Below are 21,942 nucleotides of genomic sequence, written 5' to 3' on the forward strand. Positions count from 1 at the left end.
TGAGACTTTTGACACCTTGGCCATAGTGTGCCCTCATCCCCCAGGGGCTGACAAAAATTCTCTCATCATTGGGACGAACACTGATTTAGTGAGGAGGCTACTTGCACCGCTTGGGCTGCAGAAGGGGACCCTCCCCACTAAAATACATCCAATGTTGGCCCAGACATACAGAGACCTTAGACAAGTGGAAGAGGCTCCTGAAGAGGGAGTGGGAAAAATCTGGCTCCTGAATAGGGAAAAGAGGTTAGTCCAGCCGGGTGAAGTAATCTGCCTGAGAGCCTCTGTCAAGTTAAGCTGGAAAAAAACAGGTCCTTTCATTGTCCTTGAAAATACAAGCCAGGAAGAAAAAAAAGGGGTTAGAGCTTATCTCTGAAGTGTTGCCCACCAGGGTATTGAAGAGGACTCATGGCAAAGTTCCAGTCAGTGTTCGCAATGCGGCAGCTGTGCCAGTGAGAGTGCCAGCCAGACTACTGTTAGGACAGGTCAGCCCAGCAACTCCAGTCGCAGCATGTGGTTTGACGGAAGGACCAGCAGCAGAAATCCCTGTAGAAGAATTCTGCCCGAAAAATACGCCTCTTACCCCTGCATGGAGAGAAATAGCTAAAGCTTAACTTCTGAAATGGAGGGCAGCCTTCTCAAAAAGTGAATTTGATGTGAGGTTGGCAAAGAGTGCCACCCACCGAATTCGACTGGAGGAAGACAAGCCGTTTCGTGAAAGGGTTAGTTGAATCCCATTGGGAGATCTGGAAGATTTGAGAGAGCAACTGGCCGAACTCAAGAGGAAGGGCATTATCCGGGAGTCCAGGAGTCCTTATGCCTCCCCTATAGTGGTGGTCAGGAAGAACGGGTCCCTACGCCTATGTATCGATTACAGGACCCTGAACCGGAGGACCATTCCTGACCAGTACACCACACCTCGGATAGAGGATGCTCTGCAGAGCCTAGCGGGAGCAAAATGGTTCAGTGTGCTGGACCTAAAGAGTGGGTATTATCAGATCCCCATGTGCCCCGAAGACAAAGAGAAAACCGCTTTTATCACCCCGGTGGGATTCTTTGAATTCAACCGGATGCCGCAAGGCCTGTCTGGGGCCCCAGCAACTTTCCAGAGGTTGATGGAAAAGACAGTGGGTGACATGAACCTTCTTAAAGTACTAGTTTACCTGGATGACGTCATAGTGTTTGGAAGAGCATGAAGAACGCCTGGAGAAGGTCCTGAAGAGACTTCATGATGAAGGTCTGAAGCTCTCTATGGAAAAATGCCAGTTCTACCAGCCCTCAGTGAATTACCTGGGACACATTGTGTCTGAAGAGGGAGTGGCAACCGATCCCAAAAAGTTAGAAGCGGTCACTTCTTGGCCCAGGCCCACCAACGTGACTGAACTCAGGTCATTCTTAGGCTTCTGCTCGTACTACAGAATGTTTGTGGAAGGGTTCGCTAAAATAGCGCACCCACTCACTGAGCTCCTAAAGAAACAGGAAGAAGTTAGTGTAAGTCCAGAGCAGTCAAGGAAGCCAAAAGAAGGGTCCAGAAGGAAGAAAGAGTCCATCCAGGATCAGTGGACTCCAGAATGCGAGGAAGCTTTCAGACAATTGAAGTGGAGCCTTACCACTGCCCCTGTATTGGCCTATGCAGACCCTGCCAAACCATACGAGTTGCATGTGGATGCCAGCCGTGAAGGACTGGGAGGAGTGCTCTATCAAGAGCATGAAGGGCATCTGCGGCCGATCGCTTATGTGAGCAGAAGTTTGACTCCTGCCGAAAGAAACTATCCGACTCACAAGCTTGAATTTCTGGCTCTGAAGTGGGCAGTGGTAGACAAGTTGAAGGACTACCTTTACGGTGCTGAATTCGTGGTTAAAACAGACAACAACCCCCTCACATATCTCCTCACCACTGCGAAGCTGGACGCCACCGGTCACAGGTGGTTAGCTGCTCTCTCTGCATTTACCTTCAGTCTGAAGTACAGACCAGGGGTTAGTAACCAAGATGCGGATGCTCTGTCAAGAAGGCCTCATGACCCCAGAAATCCCTCCGAAGACTGGACTCAACTTACTCCAGAAGGAGTAAGGGCCCTTTGGGAAGGGACACGTCAATACAGGAAGAGTGGGGCCAGAGCCGAAGAAGTAGGAGTATCCTCAGCGGGAGTACCCAGGTGCTATTGCAACGTCTCCCAGGTTGTACAGGAGGGTCTCCCCAAGCTATACAGAAAGGATCTCAGGAGAGATCAGGAGGAAGATCCACTGTGTGGGCTGGTGCTGAAGGCATTGGAACATCAACAGTCTGGTGTGCTGCGGAAGAGCCCCAGGAAGGAAGCCCGGCTGTTACTGAAAGAATGGGATCGGTTGCAGTTGCACCAAGGGGTGGTCTACCGAAGGGGCCCCTCTAATGGTCCAGAAGCGAAGTGGCAGCTGCTCCTGCCGGGAAAACACAGAGAGAGGGTATTGATTACTTTACACGATTCACCATGGTCATTTGGGAGCCGAGAGGACTCTTAATTAGTAACTAAATATATTGATTACTGCTGGTTTGGAGAGGAGGGGGGGGGGGTTCCATACATCCTGTGTATTCCTTGATGTTATGGCTGCTTGGTGTACGTGGTGCGCAGACAGGGTGTCCTGGGGAGCGGGGGGAGGAATTGTTTCTTTTATTGCTTGTTTATTTTTTTTTCTTTTGCTTTTGTTTTATTGTTGTTTACTTTTGTCTGTGTGCTTACAGTCTTGTTTGTATGTACTTTGTTAAAACTCAATAAAAAGAATTTTCAAAAAAAAAAAAAAAATGGAAAAAAAAAAAATGCTTGGAAACTAGGTCCTTACTCCTGACTAGGCAGGAGCCTTTTTCCGCCTAGTGTCCTACTCTGATGGAGAGCAGAAAACCTTTGGTCAAGACGATATGGAGCTGATATCTCGGTAGTGGGAAAACTAGGAAGTGTAAGACCAAACTCCAGCAAGGTCTGTGGTGGCACTGGAGTCTATATTTTGGGGTTGCTAGCCCCATACTGATGCTGCATTTGAGTGTACTTTCCCTCTTTTGTATATCAGGGTTGAAGTGAAGTTTGTACCTGAGGGGAATTAGGAATACCTTGATGTATACATAAAAACCCCTCAACCCCCTCAATTGGGTTGTACTCCTGGATGTGGTTGGACCTCCCCTCCCCTCTCTTCCTCTATGGTGCAGGATATTTTGTCTTGCTTGTAATTAATACTGAATAGTGTATCTGCCTTGGCTTATCAGCAACTCGGAAATAGGCATTTTACTTCTTACCCCTTTTCCACTGAAATCACAGTTATATTAATCTATTTAATAATATGACAGCTTAAATGCCCAACGAAAACCAAATAAAGGTATAAGCTATCCCAAGCGCTTCAAATGAGGACCACTCACCAATAAATAAATTGGCTATGCAGCTACTTAACTAAAACATATGGAGAAAGATATATAATAGATAGATACTCAGCAATATCCCTATATATATATAGTAGCGCAAACTTGTCAAGAAGCAAGTGCCAAAAAAATACTGTGCCCACTGCACAAAAGTCCGAACTGCAATAGATGTCACATAGGCAGCAGGAAAAAGTTCAGAAATGACTCAAACAGTCCATAATCCTTCACTCTATCTCCTGGGATGATAATGTACGAAGACGTGTTTCTCAAAAGGATCACCACCACCACCGTGCTCCAAGGGGGGAGGAGAATTGCCCACTCACCAGATGCTGTGGCCCAACCCACTTTCGTGTTTGAGCATTCAGGCTTATAATGATGGTCACTGGTCCAGAGTATCCACAACAGGAATCGCACCAGCGCAGTCAAAAAAAGCTCAGCAGCATATGGGGAGGAGAGAACATAATCCCAATAGCGTGATACCGTTTGAAAGGGTTTTATTAAATAAAATAAAACATAAGGTAACACACTCACATGTCTTGTATGTCATCCAACGCAAAAAAACAGTCACGAATAGGGGAGGGATGCCCTTCGGGAGATGATGTCCAGGCTCCACGCCGTGGACGCCGCGCCTTCTGGGTAATCCGAACTCCTCTTACACAGCCTGGTTACATCGCCTGGTCACGCCCCGACGCGTTTCGTGATTTCCACTTCTTCCCCGGGAGCGTGACCACGGCGGCTTGGCGGTAACCTTAAATACCCATGCCCATCAACCCACAGGGCGGGGCCAGGGTTGACATCATCGGCCATTGGTGGTTGCTCAGGTGTGTCGACCAATCACAGACTAGATTTACAACGCTGTAAATTACATCACTTTCCATTGGTAGTGACGATCGTGTTCTGACCAATCATAGTGATTCAGCTTTACGCCCAATCAGCTAAAACTTCCTCCTTAATTAACATATGACCCGGAACAATAATAGCACGGATTCCCGGCCGGATGTAAGGTCTCCATGACCCGGAAGAATAATAACATAGAGTCCCGGCCGGATGTATGGGCTCCACCCACCAGGAAGACCAAGAAGTTATTTATGTGTACTCAGTACACTATGCACAACAGCAGCTCCAGCATTCCAGGTGGCTCAGCAAGTAGAGTCACTGGCAAACACACTGGAGGTCACAGGTTCAAGTCTGGGTCCTGACATTGTGAAAATACACCTGTTAATTATATGCACATTTAAAGAGACTATGCACAACAGTGCCATCTACCAATGTGTAACAATGTAAGGAAAATTTGTATGGAAGTATAATCCATATACCAAAAATATCAAATATCATAATAATAAACAAAAACATGTCACACCAGAAAAAAGAACACGAATCTATTGGAAACTAATAGGCAAAACTAAATATAAATAAGTAAAATCATTAAAATATTTAAAATAACCCTAAGCCCATAACCAACGCTAGACAGCATGAGTCACAAGCCTAGGGACGGCGAATACAACGCCAGAAAAAGAAGGAGGGAATGAGAGGACAGGGCATTTATAATATTAGCTCTGTCACTCTAACAGACAAAGAACTCCATATACTGGACCAGGGCCTGAAGTGTGCCCCTAAACGGACCCTTAACAAATTTAGTACTTATATTGACACACATAAGTACATACGCAAACTTAACATCAAGAAATACCTTATTAGTAACCCCATTAATTCCGTGAGTAATACTTATTCTGGTATGGCGGTGAATAGTGGTTTGAGAAACAAGTCCATATGGAATCCCCCGGTTAGAAACAACCAGGCAGTTGAAATATTCAAAAGTTTAGTTTTGAAAGACCTCCAGCACCTACCGATTGATCATTCTGTTAAGAACAAAAGTAGACACATACAGGAGGGGCTGGAATCCCTTGAACAAAGGATAGACATTATCATCCGACCCGCCGACAAGGGTGGGGGAGTGGTGATAATGGATCCAGAGTTTTATCACCAACAAATACAGGGTATGTTGGCAGATGAAACCACGTATGTACTGTTGTCAAAGGATCCAACTAGTGATTTTGAAAGTGACCTCAGAGTTTTGGTAGACCAGGGGTACAAAAACCATGTGCTAACAAAAAAAGAGAAACAATACCTGGTCCCGAGTGCGTGCAGAATACCGATAGTGTACACGCTACCTAAGGTCCACAAGGATCCGAATTGCCCACCGCCCCGCCCGATAGTTAACGGGATAGGGTCGGTGTGTGCTAGGTTGGGCCAATATTTGGACACCTTCCTCCAACCCAGTGTCGTAACTACAAGGGCTTACCTTAAAGACACTAAGGACCTGCTTATATCGTTGGATGATGTGGTCTTGGGGGATGACTCGTCCGCTTTCTTAGTGACGGCGGACGTGTCATCCCTCTACACCATCATCCAACATGATGATGCTCTATTGGCCCTTAATTGGGCCCTGAGTAAGAGGGATGATTTACCACATAACCAGAAGTTGTTTATCCGGAATGCCCTGGACTTTTGTCTAGGGCATAACTATTTCTGGTATAATCAGTCCTTCTACAGCCAGAAGAAAGGTGTGGCAATGGGAGCGAAATTCGCTCCCAGTCTCGCCAACCTTTTTATGGCAGAGTGGGAGGACAAACATGTATTTTGTAGGGAGAGACCAGAACTCCTTTTCTATCGTCGATTCATAGACGATATTATTTTTGTATGGAACGACACAGAGTCCTCATTATTGAACTTCATGAGCTATTTAAATACTAATACAAATAACATCAAACTCGAGTTCAATTGGAGTTTAACGGATATCCACTTCTTGGACGTAAATATAAAGAAGGGTTCGGGCAGACTAACTACGTCTGTCTTCTTCAAGTCTACAGATAGAAACAGTTACCTGTCTATTCAAAGTGGACATCACCCGAACTGGCTGCGTAATATACCGCGTGGCCAGTTCATGCGAGTACGACGGAACTGTACATTTGAAGAAGACTATATCGCCCAAACCAATGTTCTTAAGGAGAGGTTTATCCAAAAGGGATATGACGAACAATGTCTTGAGAAAGAGATTGAAAATATTCTGGATATCCCTCGAGCTGCATGCTTGCAGAACGTGACGAGACCCACAAATGGATCTGACGATAAACAATGGAGTTTTTTGTCTGATTACTGTGAGGACCACAAAAAAGTAGAAGCCATCTTCAAAACCCATTGGAACATCTTGCAGATGGATGCAGTATTGGGACCTGTGTTGCCCGATGTTCCATCCTTCATTTACCTTAGGGCCCCGAGCTTTGGGGACAGGGTGGTGAAGAAGATCCTTAATCCCCCGGATACTTCCTTCTTTCCGGGTAGACGAGGGTTTCACAAATGTGGGAGATGTAAGTCATGTTCGTATACCCCCCAAAACCAGAGGAGACGTGAGTCCTTTTATGTTGCAGCAATTGACAAGAGTTTCAACATTAGGCATTTCATCACATGTGATACCACGCATGTGGTGTATGCTTTAATGTGTCCCTGCAAAATCATTTATATAGGACGAACTAAACGCACTTTGACAATTAGAGTTGGGGAGCACATCAGCAATATTATTAAGGGCAAAACAGAGCACAGTGTCCCAGCCCATTTCCGTTCACATCACCAACGGGACCCCAGTTGTTTACAATTCTGGGGTGTCGAGCGGGTGACACCCCCGTGGAGGGGTGCCAATTGGGTTAGGGAATTATCAAAGTGCGAAACAAAATGGATATTCCAGACCCAATCTTTGAGCCCTGTAGGATTAAATATAGAGTTGGATTTAAATTGTTTTATTAGTGATCATTGATTTTAGTTTCCAACTCTATATTATATTATTTTATACTTGATCTTTGTTGTTATTTGATCTTTCATCTTTGGATGATGTGCGTTGGGAGGACCGTGATCCCCCAAAGTGTCCGCACACACAAATGTCCCTAGGCTTGTGACTCATGCTGTCTAGCGTTGGTTATGGGCTTAGGGTTATTTTAAATATTTTAATGATTTTACTTATTTATATTTAGTTTTGCCTATTAGTTTCCAATAGATTCGTGTTCTTTTTTCTGGTGTGACATGTTTTTGTTTATTATTATGATATTTTTGGTATATGGATTATACTTCCATACAAATTTTCCTTACATTGTTACACTTCCATTGGTAGATGGCACTGTTGTGCATAGTCTCTTTAAATGTGCATATAATTAACAGGTGTATTTTCACAATGTCAGGACCCAGACTTGAACCTGTGACCTCCAGTGTGTTTGCCAGTGACTCTACTTGCTGAGCCACCTGGAATGCTGGAGTTGCTGTTGTGCATAGTGTACTGAGTACACATAAATAACTTCTTGGTCTTCCTGGTGGGTGGAGCCCATACATCCGGCCGGGACTCTATGTTATTATTCTTCCGGGTCATGGAGACCTTACATCCGGCCGGGAATCCGTGCTATTATTGTTCCGGGTCATATGTTAATTAAGGAGGAAGTTTTAGCTGATTGGGCGTAAAGCTGAATCACTATGATTGGTCAGAACACGATCGTCACTACCAATGGAAAGTGATGTAATTTACAGCGTTTTAAGTATGTATATACACTAGCGATTTTGTATGGATACTATCGGTCTATTGGTGGTTGAGTGGTTGGTGTCTTTTTGCTTTCAGCATAAGGGTGCAATTAACTTCCTGTGTGCTATACTTCCGGGTCGTAGGACGGCCCATTGTAGTGAATAGTGGCGAGATGGAGGGTTACTGTGCTGTCTTAGCCTGCTATTGGCCAGTATTCTACAGGCATCCACCAATAACCGATGGTGTGAACCTCGGCACCACCCTACTTCCGGGTTATAGGGTAATGTACCATAGAGATTAGTGAATTGAGAGGAAGTGATCCTGTAAATCTAGTCTGTGATTGGTCGACACACCTGAGCAACCACCAATGGCCCGATGATGTCAACCCTGGCCCCGCCCTGTGGGTTGATGGGCATGGGTATTTAAGGTTACCGCCAAGCCGCCGTGGTCACGCTCCCGGGGAAGAAGTGGAAATCACGAAACGCGTCGGGGCGTGACCAGGCGATGTAACCAGGCTGTGTAAGAGGAGTTCGGATTACCCAGAAGGCGCGGCGTCCACGGCGTGGAGCCTGGACATCATCTCCCGAAGGGCATCCCTCCCCTATTCGTGACTGTTTTTTTGCGTTGGATGACATACAAGACATGTGAGTGTGTTACCTTATGTTTTATTTTATTTAATAAAACCCTTTCAAACGGTATCACGCTATTGGGATTATGTTCTCTCCTCCCCATATGCTGCTGAGCTTTTTTTGACTGCGCTGGTGCGATTCCTGTTGTGGATACTCTGGACCAGTGACCATCATTATAAGCCTGAATGCTCAAACACGAAAGTGGGTTGGGCCACAGCATCTGGTGAGTGGGCAATTCTCCTCCCCCCTTGGAGCACGGTGGTGGTGGTGATCCTTTTGAGAAACACGTCTTCGTACATTATCATCCCAGGAGATAGAGTGAAGGATTATGGACTGTTTGAGTCATTTCTGAACTTTTTCCTGCTGCCTATGTGACATCTATTGCATTTCGGACTTTTGTGCAGTGGGCACAGTATTTTTTTGGCACTTGCTTCTTGACAAGTTTGCGCTACTATATATATATAGGGATATTGCTGAGTATATTAATCTATTATTGTGAACCCTGTTTGCCCAATACCTCTGAGGAAGCTTTAGAGGCGAAACGCGTAGGGATTATCTGACCCTCTGACATACACATGGTCACAAGGACATTTAGACTGTCTGTGAGAGGTTAAGCCTGGGCTTTAAGGAAAGGGTTAACTACACCATGTATATTTATGTATGGTTTTTCAATGACATATGAATTTGTCATATGTTGGATTGAATATTTTTATATAAATAAAATTAATGTTTTAAATAATTTGTTGATGGTGTCATACTGACTGGGGTAATTCAACACCAAGAAAAATGGATTTTTGTAAAATCTTACCGTAAAATCCTTTTCTCTTAGCTCATTGACAGACGTAGTCCTCGGTGATACAGCACCTTCGGGTTATGTTGCCTCCACAGGAGTAGGACTAGACAGGAAATAAAATGCTATGGCCACACCCTAGGGGCAGTCCCCGAGGGTATATCCTCTCTCTCTGCCACAGCAAATCAGTTATGTCACAAAAGCAGTGTTTAGAGAATTTAACCCAACCCAACTCAAAAACAGAGGGGCGGGTACTACGTCTGTCAATGAGCTAAGAGAAAAGGATTTTACGGTAAGATTTTACAAAAATCCATTTTTCTCTATCGCTCATTGACAGACGTAGTCCTCGGTGATACAGCACCTTCGGGACGTCCCAGAGCAGTATCACAAATGAGGGGTGGGAAAATGGAAATCAAATCCAAATCTAGAAGGCCCAACCGGTGCCAACTAGAAGTTTACAATGCTCATCCTTAATGATGAGACTCAACAAAAAAATTTCAAACAGAAAAAAACCCTCGAGGTAGACCACCGGTCTCCTCAAATTGCGGCCTGCAAAACCTTGCGGCCAAATGAGGCATCCGCCGATGCCATCACATCAATTTTATAAAATTTTGTAAAGGTATGTACCGACGACCAGGTGGCCGCCTTACATACCTGGACCACTGACGCCTGATGGCGAAAGGCCCAGGAAGTACTGAGCGCTCGAGTGGAGTGCGCCCTAACAGGGAACGGAGGACTCTGACCCTTAATAGAATAAGCCTGTACCACCGTCTGTCTAATCCATTTGGCAATAGTCGCGGCAGATGCAGGCAACCCCTTTCTGGGGCCATCCGTGATCACAAAAAGTGAATCCGTCTTACGGAACGATTCCGTAGCCTTCAGGTATACCCTGATTGCCCGAACCACATCCAAGGAATGCAACGCATGTTCCCGATGATGATTGGGCTGAGGACACAAGGAAGGTAGTACAATATCTTCATTCAGATGAAAATCTGAAACCACCTTAGGAAGAAAGGATGGCTTAGGATGGAGTACTACCTTATCTCTATGAATCACCAAGTATGGGGACTGGCATGATAAAGCAGCCAGTTCTGACACCCTGCGTGCAGAAGTGATAGCCACCAAGAAGGCCACCTTCTGGGATAAAGTAAGCAAGGGAATCTCCCTGATGTTTTCAAAAGGAGGTTTCTGTAGAACCGACAAAACCAAATTAAGATCCCAGGGCGGTAAGGGCGCGTGGACTGGTGGAGCCAGGTGCTGCACCCCCTGGATGAAATTCCGCACCAAGGACTTGGTAGCTAAAGGTTTCTGAAAGAAGATTGCTAATGCTGAAACTTGACCCTTGATGGTGCTCAAGGCTAGCTTCTGCTCAACACCTTTCTGCAGAAAGGCCAATATTCGAGTCACCGAATAGGTACGTGGAGGAAATCCTAAAGATTCGCACCACGCAATATAAGTCTTCCATGTGTGATAATAGACTCTGCTGGAAGTCGCTTTCCTTGCTTTAATAAGGGTAGGAATGACTGAAGCTGACAACCCTCTGTCCTTCAGTACTTGGGTCTCAATGGCCAGGCCATTAAAACCAGCGACTGTAAAGCACAATGGTAGATTGGTCCTCGAGACCGCAGATACTCCCTGAGACGCAGTTCCCACGGAACGTCCGCGACTAGCAAGTCCAAGTCGGCCAGGCCGGCTTGACGAGGCCAGCCTAGAATTTCTAGGACCACTGGCACTGACGGGATTTGAACCAGGCGTCCCTAGAGCTATCTGGCCCCGACCATCCGACAAAGTCTGGTCGTTTTCTGTTCCCACACATTTATCCGACACCTGATTCCTATCAGGAACGGTGATCTCTCCTGGTTGAATCTCAGGGACCGAAGTCACCCGGCTAGAGGCTTCTTGGTCTGTCTGGTCAACCAGATCCGATTCCTGTGGGGAATTGAGACTAATCTTAGGAAAAGGTAAAGGAAAAGATCTATTCAGGGAACGGTGACTACAGCTCCCTGTAGTACTTAAATGTTGGAAGGGAAGAATCGCACCGGTAGTAGTAGTCGATGCTCGATCTAATGTACTGAATACCGGTGAAAACGTCCCCCCACCCTCAACCCGGGTGGGGGCGCACCTTCAGGCTGTGTAATCCTTTGCTTCGGGTTTGGCTGAGTCGGTCCTCTGTTTGTCCGACCAGCCTTTCTTGAACCCTCTTCTGGAGGAGTCTTGCCTTTCCCGCTTGTTCCAGCCGGGCGTGCGAACCCTTTATGGGCGGTAAAGAAAGGTCCTCGCTTGTTGCGAGGTCCCTTAGCTTTAGCAGCCTGTGGCAAGAAAGTGCTCTTGCCCCCAGTGGCATCCTTAATAATTTCATCTAGGGTGGCCCCAAATAGGCGATTCCCCTGAAAGGGGAGATTCGTCAAGGTCTTTTTGGAACCTAGGTCAGCTGACCAGCATTTTAACCACAGCACACGTCTGAGGATTACCGCTGACATAGATGCATGCCCTAATAGGGGGGTAGCATCCAAGGCTGCGTCACAGACAAACTGTAGCCCTTGTATAATCTGTTCCATCAAATCAGATGTTCCCTGGGGGATATCTTTTCCCCTTAGGTCTTGGCGTACCAATCTCGCCCATTCCGTTAGTGTCTGGGAAACTAGACCAATAACAATTACTGGTCTAAATGCTGACCCTATCAGGGAGAAGATAGTGCGGGACTCCGCTTCCATCTTTCGATCCACCGGATCCTTAAAGGACGAAGTGTCCTCCACTGGGATAACCGTGGCTTTATTCAGCCTGGAAATAGGTGGATCCACCACTGGTGGTACTGTCCATTTCTTAATGAGGGATTCCTCAAACGGATAGCGTCTAGCAATACGCTTGGAAATAGTAAAGGTACGCTTAGAATGCTCCCATTCTCCTTTAATTTTATTACCAAAACACTTGGGTACAGGAAAAACCTTCACCGTTTTGATGGGCTTGTTAGTACCAAAGGGAATCTCTGTTTCAGTTGCCTCTGCCGGTAAAACCTCAAGTCTTAAGGTTTCCCGCACCGCCACAACTAGTGCATCCACCAATGCTTCTTCCTGAATTATGGCGGAAGAATGAACGTCCTCCTCACTGTCTGAGGGAGCTTTACCTGAGATAACAGCCCTTGCAGAGGGACCTGCAGCTGCAGTGACCATCTCTGAATCTGAGTCAGAGGTGTCAGATAATATAGGGGTAGGCGGGGGTCGCTTTCTTGACCCCCGTCCCTGACAGGCTGCCTCCACCCGAGCCACCATAGACTCCAAAACTGCTGTAAATGCATCCATACTCTGTGCACCGGCGGGTCCCGTGGCCCCCTCGAGGGAAACAGGTGGGGGTACTTGTGTGGCAGGGTCCATGATTATTCCAGTAACTACCCGGAAAATACAATCCAAACTTAAATAAAAAACTTTTTTTTTTTTTTTTTCAGACCCCCAGCGCCACAAAAGCCCCTATGTGTTACCTGCTAGGGATCCCTATCGATCGAGAGAGAGAGAGAGATAGACCCCCAGGCTCACCACTTGATGCTCAGAGTTCACTGCAACAGGTTACAGCGCTGTCTTCACAAACAGGAAGTCTTTTGGCTGGCTGCCCGGGAAGAAAGGAGGCGGCTCCGCCCCTCTGCACGCCTTCCAGCGCCTCCCCTAGCTCCACGAGGTGTTTGAGTCACCTCAAACATGGCCGCCCCCATGCTGCAGACACGAGGCTACGCCAAAATGGCGGCCTCGTGCGATCTACGGCGGTCTGATACAGCATAGCGGCGTCCTGCAGAGTAACTAGGCATCGCAAAATCTTTCTCTCATGGAGATCAGCTTGACCGGCGGTACCGAACCCTGGCGGAACCGCGTGGCCGTCGGGAGACCTGCTTCAGCTGGAGGAATGACCTGGCAAGCCGCATACCTGTCCTGTGCTTCTGACAGGTAGGATACTTCTAGTAACACAGTAAGATTCCAGTGCTGCCACATATTACAATCATTTAAACATACTTTGTAATTAGATTGTCAGCTCCCAAACCAAGCCTGCTGGCTTTTTGTACACACAAATCACACTCAATATAGGGGGATCTGTGCTATGTTATAGGATAGAGGGGAACCCATCCTTACCATTACAGAGAGGGGCCCGCGTTCACCACAAGACCCGTCAGGGGGAAAAGGGGAACATACTACTCACCATACCGGAACCAGGCGGGCGCCAACTCCTGACAGTACCCCTCTCCACCGAAGTTGGAGGGCTGTCGACCAATACGGACGCCGTGACTCATGGTCCTTGGCGTTTCAGCGAGACGTTTAACTCGCAGGGTCAGTCCCCTCAAGTGGGACTATGTCGCGGCCGACCCAGCGCGGAGCTATGGCCTGCACGCGCTCGTAGGCTGAACTGGGGTGACCACTGGATCTCAACATCCCGCCCGTCGCCCAGTTCAGCTTTCTTGCTTGAAGATCTCACAGGAACACTGGAGAAAAAAAGCTGTCTAAAAAAATCTTTTCTAAGAAAAAAATCCTGCCAGGACCGAAGATCCCAGCAAGGTATCTAGGTCCTTACTCCTGACTAGACAGAAAAAAACTGATTTGCTGTGGCAGAGAGAGAGAGGATATACCCTCGGGGACTGCCCCTAGGGTGTGGCCAGAGCATTTTATTTCCTGTCTAGTCCTACTCCTGTGGAGGCAACATAACCCGAAGGTGCTGTATCACCGAGGACTACGTCTGTCAATGAGCGATAGAGAAACCCCCGTTTTCTCTCTACACATTTTTTGCATAAACTTTTATTGGGGTGATGGTGCTTAACATGATTGGTTGGGACTAATATATTCTTTATAAGATATGGAGCTGTGTCCGTCAATGAACGAAAGAGAAATTATATTGTTTTGTATTGCTGTAGCAATGTGTTTCTTGTATTCTATCTTAGCTCTCCTGGTTGCTAACTTGCTGTATTTCTTGTCTAACTGGAATGCCAGAAGGTGTCCCTTCTGCTTTGTATCTTTGTCCCTTTGTTCTTTTTAAAGGCCTGGTTTTTCTCTTTCTTTTTTTACAGTAGAATTTAGCCACATAGGTTTTAATTTTTTTCTCTTATGTTTGTTATTCAATGTCTAACACATTTGTTAATTCATCTTTAAAAACCCAATTGCCTTTTGCGCTTTGCAACAAAGCAAATACTTTGTTCAACTGAGTGTTGTGCAGTAGGGATAAGATCAAAGCTTATATAGGTATTTGAAAATTTAGAGTAGTTGTCATACCAACATACTTCTCTTTCCTGTAATAGGACTTATGATAAATTTGATTACACCATGGTGACTATTGTCCAAGTCTCTAACTTGCAAAGCTGTATTGAGCTGTGTTGTTTGAAACAAATAGATCTAACAGAGCATTTTCAGTCCTTGGGGCTTCCACTCGCTGTTCCATGAAATGCTCCTACAATGCGTTTTAATAAATTACAAGCTTTTGTTGAGTGTGCACTTCTATTTGACCAATCAATAACACTGCACTGCTTCTCAGCCATTTTAGTCTGTGAAAGAAGCAAAGACTCTTCCTTATCCTTTAGGTTAGGGGGGCTATAACATACTATCATAAGTCATTTACTATTTGCTGCACTCTCTCTCCTGCACGCTCTGTGAATTCCATTCCGCCTCTTCTGCCAATTACGTCCCTCCAAAAATAGAGTGTACCTTTTAATATTAGCAACCCAGTATGTGAGCTGTCCAACCAGGATTTCAATATTCCCAGGATGTTAAAGTGCTCCTTGAAAAAAAAAACTAGAGAGGTTGAGATCTAGAGAGGTTAAGATCAATCTGGACAACATGGAGAAAATCATAGATCCTGGATAGTTCCCGTTTCCTCTACTGCCCCCAAAGAAGTGTTGACAGACCACAGGTGTAGGTAGCTCTCTCCTACCTTACAGCGGCTGTACATCTCAGAGGAGTGAGAAGTAGCACAGTGCTGGATGGAAGGGGAGACCAGGAGCTGCTTTAGTTAACTTTTTATGTTAATAAGCTTATGATTGGCTGCTAGGACCACCTAGCAGCCAATCACCTGCTGGCTAACTTGCAAAGTTAACTAAAGCAGCTGCCATGCTCCCTCTCTCCATCCAGCACCGTTTTGCCTCTCACTTCACTCTGCTAGTGAATGGAGAGCGGTGCCGGTGTAGACTTAGAATATTTTTATTTACGAGAGCCTCAGCCAAACCCCAGTAATTAGTTACATAGTTAGTCAGGTTGAAAAAAGACACAAGTCCATCTGGTTCAACCAAAAAAAAAAAAAAACAATATTGAAAACCCAACCATACAATCCCATATACACAATTCTATACCTGCAGTTGATCCAGAGGAAGGCGAAAAAACCCCAGCAAAGCATGATCCAATTTGCTACAGCAGGGGGAAAAAAAAATTCCTTCCTGATCCCCCGAGAGGGGGGAAGCATTGGCACAGCCCTGATTGTGATCTACCTGTTGGATTCCCGCGATCGATGAGTTGCTGACACCGGCTTTAACCACTTGCCGACTGCCCAGTATATTAACTGCGGCAGTCAGCCCCTCCTGGGCAAAGCAACGTAGTACTAGGTCGCTCGCCCAGGAGCCTGCAGGGGGCGAGCGCCCGCAGCTGGAGGCGCGCTCCCGCTCGTTCATGGCCATCCCCGCGCGTGACTGGCGGCTCTTATGTCCGCCGGCCACTTGCGATCTCCCGCTGGAGAGGGAGAAAGGCAGGCGGCTAATGTAAACAAAGCCGCTTGTCATTCTCCCTGGTGTAACTGCAGAGATCATACGATCCTGCTGTGTAGGATCGTACGTCTCTGTGGTTACATCACAAGCCACGGCCCTTTACAGTTAGAATCTTGCCCCTAGGGACACATTTAACCCACTGATAACCAATAAAGTTAACCCCTTCCCTGCCAGTGTCATTTTTACAGTAACAGTGCATATTTATAGCACTGATTACTGTAATAATGTCACTGGTACTCCCAAAAGTGTCAAAAATGTCAGCCAGGGGTCCGATCTGTCCACCGCAATGTCGCAGTCTCGCAAATAAAAAAAAAAACGCAGATCGCCGCCATTACTAGTAAAAAAAAAATAAAAATGACAAATCTTTCCCGTAGTTAGTAAACGCAATAATTTTTGCACAAACGAATCAAAATACGCTTATTGCGATTTTTTTTTACCAAACATATGTAGCAGAAAGCAAATTGGTCTAAAATGTTAAAACATTTTGATTTTTACATTTTTTTTGAGAATTTCATATAAAAAAAATTGAAAAATAGTTATTTTTTCAAAATTTTCGCTCTTTTTTTGTTTATATTGCAAAAAATAAAAATCGCACAGGTGATCAAATACCACCAAAAGAAAGCTTTGTGGGAAAAAAAGGATGTCAATTTTGTTTGGGTACAGCGTCGCACAACCGCGCAATTGTCCGTTAAATTCAGGCAGTGCCGAATGGCAAAATAGGGCCTGGTCTTTGAGCAGCCAAATCTTCCGGGGGTTAAGTGATTAATGGGCCTTCTTTCGCTTCAAATAAGCTCATGTACCAAATCTTGGCATTGAGATTTTTGTCACAATTGAGTTTTGTTACTTCAAAACCGCCTGTGCTTGGGGAGCCATTAGGATATAATATTGCAAACGTGTTCCGCGTTTTGCCACGATTCTGGAACCGTATGCAAAATCACGGATCGCTCAAGTGTAAACGGAGTCTGAATGAGCGGACAGGGGAATTGGCTCAGTTATTTTCATTCAGCCCGCTGAGCCATGTATGGCCAGCTTTAGAAGTATTGAAATAAGAGGATGAGCATAATCCAGGCAACTGGAGTCTCTCGTATTTCTTCAATTATAGGTTTGCTTCAATAAGCCATGAATCATTGGAAAGTCTTAGACAGCTACACCTGGTCATATGTTTGCATGTACTATCTAAAAGTAAACTAAAATAACTTAACAAAAAATATAGTTATATGATCTCAATCATGAAACAAAACACTGGAACTGGTTTGTTGATTTTATTTCCAAAATAAGTATCTCTCTATAACACAATCATAGGTCAAGTTCAATTTTCACATCCATTTTGCTCTGGTATGGTGTCAGTAGTGGAATCACTTCCTCCTTCAGAAACTTCACAACCTGTCAAAATAAAGAGTCAAAAACAGACATGCATTATTTACATGTTCACCTCCATATGTGCCAAGAACTTTACAAATAGATTTTTCCAGGCTTCCGCAGGTTAGTACTGTGCTACATCAAAGGGCTGGGGTTCTAAGAGGTAAATTAGGTCACATCTTATGGGTGTTCTCTAAAAGACAATAACACGGTATGTAATCATGTGTTTTTGGTAAATAAAGTAAAGTTGGGCAATTGAAGCTGAGTATATGCTAAAAAAAACCTGCATAAGCAGAAGTTAACCTTAGTCAAAACTGCTTATGATGCTGGCAACTGAACAGTTATACCATAAGTATATCTCCACTTTTTTCTTGTTCTCCCATTAGCCTCCCTATGAGTCAGGTAAAAAACCAACTATCACATTAAAAATAATTAATTTAAGGCTTAGTAACGTGCACGTCAACACCCTGATGGCATTGACTCAGCATTTGTAAAGCCTCAGACTTTACCTTCAACGTCTGCCATGAATATTACAGTGGCATTTCACAGTGATGTTCACACAGGAGCGGTAGCGTGTTAAAAATTAAGCAGCATGTATATTTCTTAAGGCATCAATGCTTGTTAGTACCCATATAGTTTTTTAAAGTGTTAGCTGTGCACTGGGGGAGATGGAGGTTCTTGTATCCCACAAGGCAGTGGGAAATCATAGAGAACTAGGACAGAGCAGCTCCAGCCACTTCATGTTTGTACTGTGTGCAGGGATAAAGCATCAAGCCAGCCAGCAATACTGCAATTTGAGCTGAAACAAGCTAAGCGAGAACTCACAAAAATTTCTGCTATCACATCACAACCTAACCACGCCTCAGAGTGAACAATTTCCTCCACATCTCTTCCCACTAGAAAAGCAACAACTTCATGGGCATTTATCTAGCATTATTGAGGCTTTAAAACTTTATAAACACAATGAAAAACGTCAAAAACAAATTCTATAGGTGTGTTAATGAACATTGCTATGTTCCTAAAATAATCATGATGAAATTTGCAGAGCTGGACTTCTGGGACACTTCACTTCCACTGTTTGAAACGCAGATGGAAAGCAAACCGACGTTCCCAGTGTAAAATACATGCTTGTGTATTAGAGTGTAACGTAAGTGTACTTTTATTGCTTTTCTCATCTTCCTACACTATGAGAGACTTCTATATATGGATTGTTTGGCATAGCACCAAGCTATTTAAAGGTGCAGAGTCACTTAACCACTTGCCTACAGTGCACTTTCACCCCTTTCCTGCCCAGACCGATTTTCAGCTTTCAGCGCTCTCACACTTTGACTGAGAATTACTCAGTCATGCAACACTGTACCCATACAAAAATTGTGTCCTTTTTTTTCACACAAATAGAGCTTTCTTTTGATGGTATTTGATCAATACTGGGTTTTTTCATTTTTTGTGCTATAAATGAAAAAAGACTGAAAATATCGTGAAAAAACGCATTTTTCTTTGTTTCTGTCATAAAATTTTGCAAATTAGTCATTTTTCTTCACAAATTTTGGCCAAAATTTATACTGCTACTTATCTTTGTTAAAAAAACCCCAAATAAGTGTATATTATTTGGTCTTTGTGAAAATTATAGAGTCCACAAGCTATGGTGCGAATCATTGAAAATTGATCACACTTGATCACACCTGATGTACTGAAGGCCTATCTCATTTCTTGAGACACTAAAAAGTCAGGAAAGTACAAATACCCCCCAAATGACCCCTTTTTGGAAAGTAGACATTCCAAGGTATTTAATAAGGGGCATGGTGAGTTTTTTGAAGTTGTAATTTTTTCCCACAATGCTTTGCAAAATGAAGATTTTTTTTTTTTTTTACAAATTGCCGTATTAACAGGTTATTTCTCTCACACAGCACATGTATACTTGCAACTACACCCCAAAACACATTCTACTACTCCTCCTGAGTATGGCGATACCACATGTGTGAGACTTTTTCACAGCCTGACCACATACAGAGGCCTAACATCCAAGTAGCAGCGTCCGGCATTCTAGGAGCATAAATTACACATATAATTTCCTGACAACCTATCGCACTTTTGAAGGCCCTGGAGCACCAGGACAATGGAAACCCCCATAAAATGACCCCATTTTGGAAAGCAAACAGCCCAACGTATAATTTTTGAGGCATAATGAGTCTTTTGAATATGTCATTTTTTTCCACAAGTTTTTGGAAAATGTGGAAAGAAAATGAAAACATTTTTTTTACACAAAGCTGTCCATTTATGCAATATTTCTAACACATAGCATGTACATAGCAAAAATTGCACCCCAAAATACATTCTGCTATTCCTCCTGAGTATGGCGATACCACATGTGTAACACTTTTTCACAGCCTGGCCACATACATAGGCCTAACATCCAAGTAGCCCTTTTCACAAAGTTGTCCATTTATCCACTTTAAGACTGGGCCTATTTTTGACACTTGGTGTTTACAAGCTAAAATCATTTTTTTTGCTAGAAAACTACTTGGAACCCCCAAACATTATATATTTTTTTTTAGCAGAGACCCTAGAGAATAAAATGGAGATCGTTGCAATATTTTTTATCACACCATATTTGCGCAGCAGTCTTCCAAATGCGATTTTTTTGAAAAAAATTCACTTTTTTGAACTAAAAAATAAGAAACCAGTACATTTAGCCCAATTTTTTTCCATAATGTGAAAGATAATGTTACACCGAGTAATTAGATACCCAACATGTCATGCTTCAAAATTGCGCATTCTCACAGAATGGCGCCAAACATTGGTACTTAAAAATCCCCATGGGCAACATTTTAAAAATTTCTGCAGGTTACTAGCTTAGAGTTACAGAGGAGGTCTAGGGCTCAAATTATTGCTCTCGCTCTAACGATCGGGGCGATACCTCACATGTATGGTTTGAACACCGTTTACATATGTGGGCGGGACTTGCGTATGCATTTGCTTCTGCGCGCGAGCTAACGGGGACAGGGCGCTTTCATTTTTTTTTCCTATTTATTTTATTTATTATTTTTTTATTTTTACACAGTTTAAAAAAAAAAAAATGTTTTGATCATTTTTATTCCTATTACAAGGAATGTAAACATCCCTTGTAATAGAAATAGGCATGACAGGTCCTCTTTATTGTGAGATCTGGGGTCAAAAAGACCTCACACCTCACAACTACACTAAAAAAGAAAAAAAAAAAAAAAAAATTGTTGAAAGAGGAAAAAAAAAAAAAAAAGCGGCCCTTTAAACCGGTTGCTAGGCAACGTCTTTTGACGTAGCTCCAGTCCTCCAAGACCATAGAGTTGAGTGAGGGCCATCTTGCCCTCACTCGACTTCCTGTCTCTGAGGATCAAGCACTGGATAGTTTTCCCCGCTGCCGGCGGGTCCGGTAAGCTGGGAAAACGTCTGGGACGCGGCAGGAGGGGGGGGGGCACCTCTTCCCCTGCACCGTAAGGGTAATTCCGCGGCGAATCCGCCACTGGGACCACCCTTATCTGAAAGCCGACCGCCCGCCGTTTCAAAAAATACCGGGGTTATGGGGGCTATCTGCTGCCATAACCCCAGGATTTAGCTTTTAATGGCCGACGCATATAGTCATTAGGCGGTCAGTAAGTGATTGCATGTATATGGCAAACAGGTGACGATGACTGATGGGGTGACAGGTGACAATGACTGATGGGGTGACAGGTGACGATGACTGATGGGGTGACAGGTGACGATGACTGATGGGGTGACAGGTGACGATGACTGATGGGGTGACAGGTGACGATGACTGATGGGGTGACAGGTGACGATGACTGATGGGGTGACAGGTGACGATGACTGATGGGGTGACAGGTGACGATGACTGTTGGGGTGAGAGGTGACGATGACTGTTGGGGTGACAGGTGACGATAATTGATGAGGTGACAGGTGACGATGATTGATGGGGTGACAGATGACAATCACTGACGGGGTGACAAGTGACGATGATTGATGGGGTGACAGGTGACGATCACTGATGGGGTGACAAGTGACGATGATTGATAGGGTGACAGATGACGATGACTGATGGGGTGACAGATGACGATGACTGATGGGGTGACAGGTGACGGTGATTGATGAGGTGGCAGGTGACGGGCGATGGTCACTGATGGGTGACAGGTGACGGGCGATGGTGCACGGCGGAACTGATGGCAGTCTCTGGTGACCGGTGAACTTTAGGCTACGTTCACATGTGAGCGTAGCGATCTTGGGCAGAATCACTGCGATTCTGCCCGCGATCCCGAAATCATTGCAAATCGCGGGACGCCTGTGCACTGCCCGTGATTTGCAATAGCACCCCAAACGCTGTGCGATGTTGCTGCGATTTCCGCCTACCGAATCGCGGTAACATCACGCAAACAACGCATGACGCCCCAAAGAAACTCTTGTACCTTTTTTGGGCGTCATGCGATGTTTGTGCGATGTTACCGAGATTTGGCAGGCGGAAATAGCAGC

The 21,942-nt window shown here is 44.9% G+C and overlaps 1 protein-coding gene across 1 annotated transcript in view; it reads right to left on the bottom strand.

Annotated features, from left to right (window-relative positions):
- Window positions 1-17,330: 17,330 nt before the first annotated feature.
- ADSL (adenylosuccinate lyase) overlaps window positions 17,331-21,942 on the bottom strand; it is a 481,027-nt gene continuing 476,415 nt past the window's right edge. Inside the window, exon 13 of the mRNA XM_082265904.1 lies at window positions 17,331-17,466. Within this exon, the coding sequence (XP_082122030.1) occupies window positions 17,380-17,466 (87 nt within the window). The 3' untranslated portion in view covers window positions 17,331-17,379. The remainder of the gene's footprint in view (window positions 17,467-21,942) is intronic.

This window comes from Pelophylax lessonae (genome assembly GCF_965119305.1).
Source record: "Pelophylax lessonae genome assembly, chromosome: 8".
Lineage (NCBI taxonomy): Eukaryota > Metazoa > Chordata > Amphibia > Anura > Ranidae > Pelophylax > Pelophylax lessonae.